The following is a 9,126-nucleotide window of genomic DNA, read 5'->3' on the forward strand; positions in this document are numbered from 1 at the left end:
GTTGATGGGTGATGGCGGCCGCAGGTCCAGCTCGCTCATCGATGGCGCCGGCCCCATGCTGCTGCGGGACAGTCCCGGGCCACCCAGGGGACCGCGGCCCAGCGACGCAGCCGAACCCCAGGCGCCTGAACTGGGCGTGGCTGGAGGCCCACCTTCCGCCGGGTTGCGGATGAGGCTCTTGCTAATGTCCAGGGTAGCTGCGCCGACGCTGCTGGGCCCAGCGTAGCAGTTGTTGGGCCTCTCGGGCACCTCGCTCTTGCCGGAGGGCGCAGGGCACGCCAGGCGCAGCAGCTTAGCCCAGCAGGCGTGCTCTGTGGGTGGCCTGGGCCGCGCGGCGGCCAGAGAGGCCAGCGCCAGGGTGAGCGCCCACGTCAGCTCCAGCAGGCGCAGCCAGAAGTGGACGCCCCACCAGGCCCACGAGAAGTGGCCCACCCGGCCGGGGCCCGGGTACAGCCAGAGCGCGGCCGCCAGCTGCAAGCCACTGGCCAGCAGCCCCAGCGCGCCCGCCACGGCCAGCAGCCTCGGGCCCGGGCTGGCATCCCAGCCCCTCGGCCCGTCCAGCAGGCGGCGACGGCACAGGCAGAGCGTGCCCAGAGCCACGGACGCGCCCCAGGCGCACGATAAGCCCTGAGCCAGGAGGTTGAGCGCAGGCCTCGCCGACAGCAGGTCTGTGGCGAGCAGCCCCAAGCCGTGCGCCAACGCCAGCGCTCCCAGGAGGAGTGGGTTCTGCAGCTGCTGCGGCAGCCCCGCGCCCAGGCCGAGCAGGGTCAGGGCCGCCAGCGCGGTGAGTAGCAAGGGAAAGGGCAGATTGTAGAGCACCAGGCCGGCGCGTAAACCCAGTCGTGCCTGCGAGCCATAGGGGTCGGTGAGCATGTAGGCGGACCGCAGCCCCGACGCCACCAGCACCAGCACCGCCGCCACCAGTGCTAACCGGGGCCCTGCAGGGGCGGCTGCCAGCGAGGCCAGTGCCAGCAACGCAGGCAGCAGGAAGAGCACCCCGACCCCGTAGACGTGCAGCTCCCAGGAAAAGCTCAGCACCCGCCGCAGGGGACCCCAGCGCAGGGGGGGTGAGGTGGCGTTGGCCGGGGGGCTGGAGGCTGGGACTGATGCCACGGAGCTGGTGGAGGGCTCCGGAGGGGGTGGCTGGCCCAGGGCACGCTGCGTGGTGACCCGAATGAGGCCCCGGCGTGACGTCGAGGGGGCCTGGACAGGGGGCGCTGGGGGATGGCTTTGGGGGCGCCCCGGCCACTCCTCGGCTTCATCTGCAACAATAACAATATTAAAATAGCCCTTTGAAAAGTACTTTTGATTTTCCATCATCCTCCGGTGTGGTGAGCAAGTTACTTAACTTTTCTAAGCACATCTGTAAAATGGGGATGGTAACAGCACCCCTCCTCACTGGGTTGTGGTGAGGATTACATGTTTAGCACAGTCCCCAACACCCAATAAGTGTTAAATGGATGTGACCTATCATTTTTATTAACATTCCAGCAGCTCTCAACGGGGACTGCATATTAGAATCACCTGGAGATCAACTCAGTCAGAATTCCTTGTGCTGGGGCCTGGGCATTGGAATTTTTTAAAAGCTCCTCTGGTGAACTGTGGGAGTTGGAGAATCACTGCACTAAATATACCCATGTATACTTAAGAATTTATATTTAAGAATTTTCTAGCCCCCAAAGTGCAAATGACTTCTCCCAGAGTACCCAGTGAGTAGTAGTTTATTATCCTAAGTTGTTTGAAGTTGTTGGCCATTTCCTTTAAGAAGGTGTTTGTCCCCATTCACTCCCCACCCCTCGCATATATATCTCACACAAGTTCTTAGGTATTAGAGTACCCGATCTCCCCAACCCCTGAGCCATGCCCTCACCTGGCTGCAGGGCTCCCACAGGGCTCTCTGTTCCGTTTGTAGTTGGGCCAGGGTCCGAAGGGCCAGGGATGAGGGACTTGGGGGTACCTGGGGCCTCCACTGCTCCTCTCACCCGCTGGGGGGAGATGGGGTCTGCTCCATTCATTGCTGCTATCTCTGAAATAACAAAAGCAGTCATTGCTTTGCCTGACCCTCCAGCGTTCCCCAAAATCTAATCCCCCAGGAGGGAGGCACAATCACCCTCATTTGCCAGAATGAGGAAAGCAGGACCCAGAGGGATCAGAGGTCACACAGAAACTGGGGCATCCAGCTGCCCTAGAACACTGCCCGTCCCAGCCCTGCTCAGCATCCTTACTTTGATACCCACCTGGCTTGGGCTGCCCATTAGGAGTCTCTGAGGCTGGGAGACCTGAGGGCTGGGGTCCTGATGAGCCCCTAACATCAGGGAGGTCAGTCTGTTTGGGTGAGGGACTTGGAATACTGACTTCCCGGGTCTCCCCACCTCCAGCCTTCTTGGGGAGCTCCATGGGCAGCTCCTCAACAGGAGGAAGGCTTCTGGCCAATGCCAGGTCCGGCTGGGACCCAGGCTCCTGAGAGGATGCCGCCTCAGCTGGTGATACTGAGCCAACATCAGGGGCTGCTGGATCCTGCTGAGTGAGGAGGGGGCCTTGAGCTGCCTCCTGGAAGTCCTCCTCACTCCCTCCCTGTTCTTTCAGCCCTGGCCTCATGACAGTGCCTGGGTGTGGCGCAAGAGTGTGGGGAGGGCCCTTGTGGTGCCAGGGGGATGTCTCTGAGACCCTGATCTTGGCTTTGGCCACAAGACCCTCATCTCTAGGTGGTCGCTGTCCCACTTGGCTTCCAGGCTGCCCTGGGGTGGGAGGAACCGTGGCTAGCCCGAGTTGGAGTCTAGGGGTTGTGGGGATGAAAGTGAGATGGGGGGTGCCCACTGGATAGGGGGCTGGTGCTTCTTGCTCCATAGACTCCTGTGATTCAGGAGGTCCTGTCCAGCCCTGAAAAATTGGCCCTCGAGCCACCTGGAGGTCATCAGTTACTGGGAGTCCTCTCTGCACCCCATGGGATGCTTTAGGTCCATGCAGGGCTGGGCCAAGGGAGTCTGTGGGCCTCTCAGGCACCTCCTCAGCAGGGACCTGGGGGACATTGGAGTTCCAGGGGCTCTCATCTCTGGGCTTCTCCCAGAAGAAGTCAAAGGCCTGGGGCTCTGTGCCAACAGGGCCCTTGGGGTGGGCTCCTGGGATCAAGTGTGGTTCCAAGTCCTCAAGTGGCCTGGGAAGGCCCCGGCCCAGGGCAGAGCCAGCCCCCAGGGACAGCAGCAGCCACAGCAGCAGGAGGCCATACACACAGCCCCAGGGGCTGGGAGCCATGGTGCGCTCTGATGCCTGGGCCTGGAGCCCTCAGCTTCCAGTCTTCACGGGATGAGCCTAAAAAAAGGAGAGGGGGATGGCATGAGATGGGTCTCCCATGGCTGCCCCAGGGAAGCTGGTGGGAAAGAAAGGAAGAATCCTCCTCCTGTACCCGCCCCTTCCTCTTCAACCTCTTCATGCTGCCCAGAGTGACCTTTTAAAACTGCATCTCTGGTCATGCCACTTGCCCTAATTCTAAACCGTCAATGGCCCCCATCGCCCTCACGAGAGAATATAAGCTCCTCTCCTGGCCTTCCAAGGCCACACCAGGATGCTCACCTCACCCTCAACACCCACGGAACCGCCTGGCGCCCCGCCTTTGCTCCTGCTCTTCCCTCAGGCTGCAATGCCCTCTCCCTTCTCCTTCACTTGCTGAAATCCTATTCTTTTTTTTTTTTTTTTTTTTAATCCTATTTTTGAGGGCCCAGGTCAAATATCAGAGAGGTGGAGCGGGAGAGAAATACGCCCGTGCCTTTGAGGAGGGACCTGGGTTTCAATCCCAGTTTCATCATTTCCTGGGTAAGTTGCTTTTCCCCTCTGCATCATGGTTTTCCCATCAGTAAAATGGGTATAATAGTAGTACCTAACTCAAGGGAGCTCTTATAAGACATAACAAAACACAGGATGGGCCAGGCCCATAACTGGAGCTTAATAAGCATTAGAGCCCTTTTACTTTTCCTTTTGTCCAGAAAGCTTTCTTTCCCACCAGCCCCCTTAACTATGTCAACAGATAATTGGAGGACATACTATGTGCCAAACCTTGGGGATAAAGCAGTGAACAAGATTGACTGCCCTCATGGAGCTGGTATTCTAGGTAAGAGACAGACAGTGAATAATTTTAAATAAGGTGAGCTATGGAGAACATAAAACAGGGTTAAGAGATATAAGGAGGGGGGGCTACTTTACACAGGAGTGCTAGAAAGGCCACTCAGGTGATATTTAAGCTAAATGCTGAATGGGAAGGAGTCAGCCATTTGATGATATCCAGAAAAAGCATCTGGAGGAGGGAACAGAAAGTGCAGAGGCCCTTCAGCAGGGATGAGGAGCACAGCAGATTCAGGAGAAAGGAGCAGAGGGAGATGAAATCAGGAAGGTGGGCCTTTCTCAAAAGCCACGAAAAGGCACCTGCATTTTATTCTAAGTGCCCCAGGAAGCCAATGGAGATGTTAAGCATGCGAGTCATGAGATCTGAGAAGTGTTTTAAAAGGGGGAGAGAGGCTAGTGCAGAAATCCAGGTAGGATATGATGGTGGCTTGTTTCAGCTTGAGTATTTATTTCCCTGACACTCCCTCCACCCCTTCCTGTCACACCAGTCACATAGTATAATAATCTCCTCTCTCCCCCACCCTCCTGGGGCTTCTCAAGGGCTGCATCTGCGTCTTTTATTTCATGTCTCCAGCCACTGCATATGCCTGGCCCAGGTGGATATTCCCTTGTGGTGCCGCTTCCTGAGAGTCCCTGATGGAACAGGAAGGCAAGACAGGACCCCATGGCCAGGAAAGGGGGACCAGGAGAGGGGGCCAGCGGCTGTGAGAGCCAGTGCCCGGGTGTGTTTAAGGGCAGAGGCCCTGTTCCCTTCCTCTCTGGGAAACAGTTATGCTCAAAGACCCTTGGTGGCTCACAGACACCTTGAGAAGCCGAAGAAAACTCCAGGTGCGCTCCCCAGGAAAGTGTCCAGGTTCACCAAAGCTTGTGGGTAATTTTAGGGGGAATCAAAGACCCCTTAAACCCATTCCCCAATCTGCCTCATTAGTTCGTTTCTCAAACATTCACCGAGCTCATGCTCTGCTCCTGGCCCAGGCTAGGTGCTGGGGACCCAAAGAGAAGGCTCAGTTCCAGTGTGGGGAGTGGTGGTGAGCTGAGAGGGAAGGACTGGAAGGCCACTAACACAGGCACTGGTTAATAATAGTACTCCTGTGTTGAGCGCTTACCCACTTAGGCTCCTGTGCTAAGCTTAGCTGCTTGTCCTCGATTTTATCCACCCCTCCCCAAACAAGCTGGTGTGGGTATACCCATTTCATAGGGGAAGAAAGCAAGGTTCAGAGAGGTTGAGCAACTCGCCCAAGGTCACGCAGGCTGCAAATGGCCATACTAGGGGCTGTGAAACCCGCATTGGCTCATTTTACACAGGGGGTCCGAAAAGCTTTGCAGAGGAGGAGACAGCAGAGTTGGGCCTTCGGTGATAAGCATCTACCATCTACTCACCACCCGCAATCCAAGAGATGTAGTCACCTCCGGATGAGAAGGGGGCTGCACAATCCTGGTTTCCTGCTGCTGAAGAGATTTTTTGTGTGTGTGGGGGGGGGTGTTCTCCCTCCCTCAGGGACTGGGAAGAGGCCGGCCTGGGGGCAGGGCGAGGGCCGCCGCAGGGCAGCCTCCAGGAGCTGGTCCATCTCAGGTTACCTCTCCTTTTCCTCCATCTCCTCTCCCCTGGCTCCGCGCCTTCCCGCAGTGTCCTGGGTAGGGGGTGCACGCTGGTGCAGGCCCTGCCGCTCGCACCTGAGAGGGGGGCTGCAGGCCATGCTCCCTGCCTGGGTCCCGCCATCACCCCCGCCCTAGTCCAGCTCCTCACCTGGGCGCCGAGCTGGCAGCCCCCGCGTTCACCTTGCGCGCGTCCCTGGAGCCGCTTGCCGCGCCGCATCCTCCGAGATGCTCAGACTTGGCTAACAGAGCCCGGCGCTACCGATGGCGGAGCCCGCCCACAGGAGCGCCGTCTCCGCTTAACCCTTTCCCCTTAGGGGTGGATTCTTCTCCCAGTCCTGACCACCCCTCTCTGAGAGATTCTCAGGGCTAAGAAGGGAACTGAGGTCACCTCCGAGGGATGTAGAAATCACTTCCGCAGCATCCCCGAAAATGGGGCAGCCAATCTCTGTTTGCATACCTCCTGGGACGGGGAGCTCACTTCCTTAATGTCTCTAGACCTATATCCTTATAGGGCTACATACATACTACATACGGACCTACAGGTAAATCCTACCTACAGCTTGATGTGTATCCTTCAGCTTTTTCAAGGCACAGCCATATATACTTTTTAAATAGAAAAGAGATCATACTGTACATGTCGTTCTGTAACTTGCCTTTTTCCGCTTCACTTTGCAATATATCCTGGCACATTTTCCATGTACATTTCTACAGATCCATCTCATTTCTTGTATTCAGTGTTGAGAACTGCAGCATATGATCAGCCTGTCATTTTTATTTATCTGGTTCATGAGGTTGGACATGTAGATTGTTTCTAGCCTTTTGCTAGCAGGAATAATGAGGCAGGGACATTCTCGCACAGACATCTTTGTGCACATGCACTAGTGTACCTATCAGATAATTTCCTCCCCGAGGCATGGTTAGGTCAGTGGGTCTGCACATTTTCGGGTCTGTCTGTCAGAATGCTCCAGGTCCCTCTTTGGACAGCTCCTAAGGTACTAAATCTCCACCATTAGGTTCAACACATCAAAAGGAATCCACACAAGGAATACATGTGGTCATTAAATATGATGTAGAATCTTTAATGGCATGGAGACATGTCCAGAGTAGATTGTTGTTTATTTATTTATTTATTTTATTTATTTACTTATTTTTTTCAGGTACGCGGGCCTCTCACTGTTGTGGCCTCTCCCGTTGCGGAGCACAGGCTCCAGACGCGCAGGCTCAGCGGCCATGGTTCACGGCCCCAGCCACTCCGCGGCATGTGGGATGTGGGATGTGGGATCTTCCTGGACCGGGGCACGAACCCGCGTTCCCTGCATTGGCAGGCGGATTCCCAACCACTGCGCCACCAGGGAAGCCCTGTTTATTTATTTAAATTTCAGTCATTTGAATTATAAAAGTAATATGTGCTGATTGTCCCAATTCCAGCAACATAGAAATGTTCAAAGAACACATGAACTGCCTTATCCTTGGTCTCTCCAACTCTGCCCCCCAGATATACCCATTGTTAACACCATTCTGTTTTCTTTGCATCATATAAAATATATGTGTGCATGCATTTCTACAAAAATGGGATCATACTATGCGTATTATTCTATAACTTTGTTTTGCCTTAAGCAGATATATGTTGGAAACATTTCGAAGGCAATACATACTAGCTCCACCCTTTCTTTCAGTTAGCTGCACAGTGTTGTATGATGTGGATGTACCGTTATTTTCGCAAACATTCCCAGTATTCCCCTACTGATGAGTAATCAGGTGGTTGACAGCTTTTTTTTTTTCTCCTAGAAACAATACTGCAGTAAACATCCTTACATGCTAATATATACATCATTAATGCTGATACTCTAAATTCTCTCAGATAAGTATTTTTTGTATGATCCCATTTTTGTTAATATCTGTCAATCAATCAATCAGTCATCTATCCTATCTCTAAATATTAGAAGGTAAATAGTGGGTGATGCGATTTTTATCTAATTTTGCTTTTCTGTTTACCAATGTTTAATACAATCATGTATTTCTTTTGTGATCAGAGGTAAGAATGATAAATATCATTTTAAAAAGAAAGAAAGATCCTTCCTAGGTTTGAGCTGAAATCTCTCTCCCAGTGTTTTCCTACCTGCGTCTCTCACAGAAGAGCAATACTCAGCCATTAGTTGTGTCTAACATGTTGCAGTTTGAAGGGTGTTCAGTCCCTAGTAGCTGATAAACGGTGGAGACTGAATCCAGCTTTTCTGACTCTGGGAGAGGGTTCAGGCTTTTCCCATTTCACCATATCATCTGACCAGCTTTACTGTTTTTCTTGTGGGAACCCCTTCAGGATTGTAAAGTCATCTCTCATTTCTCTAGAATTTTCTCCTTCCGGGCCGAACGCTCCCAGTTCTTTTAGTCTTTCCTCGAAGGACAGGGTTCTGGGATTTCACCATTGTGACATGTCTCCTCTGTTTCCTTTTTACCAGGTCAACGATGTCCTCTTTAAAGTATAACTCTTGGGACTGAACCCTGTTGAGAATAAAGCTGAACTTTCACCTCCCCTTTCCTAGATTCTACTCCTCTATTAATACGACCTCACCCTAAAGTAATGTCTCTGGCAGCCACATCACTTTATTGCCCAGTATTGACTAGGTCTTGCTCATCTCGTTGTGCGCATTTGGTCTCTTGACCCTCACTGTAGGATGCTACATTTATTTGTTGTTTATTTTATCTTGTTAGATCTAGCCAGTTGTTCTGATCTTGTGGGAAGTTATCTAGATCCTGATTCTATATGTAATAGATAATTGGCATTTTTTGGCCTTGTCCAAGATCTCTCTTCCTGACAGTGTTCTAATTTCCTTTGAGGGACCTCTGTCTTTTCCCCCGTGGGCAGTCTTGGTGGGAGGACAGTTCTAGGGGCGCCCTACAAAAGGTGCGGGGTCCAGGTCCCTCTTCTCAGTGCCTCCTGTGAACTCTCTAATGAGCCTCCTTAGAGATGTCGAGATTCCCTCGGCAGGTTTGGAGCTGCCTTGGTTCCCTTCCTCAGTTTCCCCCGAGGAGGGCAGGGTGTGTGTGCGTGGACCACCCATTCATGCCCCTGCAGAGTCTCACTGCCTTGACAGTGCCCAACCCCCCAATCCACGCAGGATCCTTTCACTGCTCCCTGGATACCTCTTTGGAGCCAGGAGCCCCAATCCCATTGTGTTTCCAAACCATGGATTGGTAGGGCTTTTGAGATCACACACAAAGGCAAGGGATATTATGATCCCTTTGCCCAGAGGCCAAGATGAAAGCCGATCCAATGGAAAGAGGAGACTGACTGGGGGTGGAGGTGAATGTAAGTGGGGAGCATGGGGTGCCAGGTGTAGGTGGGGAGTATCCTGACTCTCAGAGGAGCTCCTAGCATCATCCTGGAGACTCTGGGACAGCAGGCATGGG

The 9,126-nt window shown here is 53.5% G+C and overlaps 1 protein-coding gene across 1 annotated transcript in view; it reads right to left on the reverse strand.

Annotated features, from left to right (window-relative positions):
- Positions 1-3,252, reverse strand: part of PRRT3 (proline rich transmembrane protein 3) — a 3,722-nt gene extending 470 nt beyond the window's left edge. Inside the window, 3 exon segments of the mRNA XM_007451539.1 lie at positions 3-1,262; positions 1,871-2,026; positions 2,238-3,252. Of these exon segments, the coding sequence (XP_007451601.1) occupies positions 3-1,262; positions 1,871-2,026; positions 2,238-3,252 (2,431 nt within the window).
- Positions 3,253-9,126: the final 5,874 nt, after the last annotated feature.

This window comes from Lipotes vexillifer, unplaced genomic scaffold (assembly GCF_000442215.2).
Source record: "Lipotes vexillifer unplaced genomic scaffold, Lipotes_vexillifer_v1.1 scaffold261, whole genome shotgun sequence".
In the NCBI taxonomy this organism is placed as follows: domain Eukaryota; kingdom Metazoa; phylum Chordata; class Mammalia; order Artiodactyla; family Lipotidae; genus Lipotes; species Lipotes vexillifer.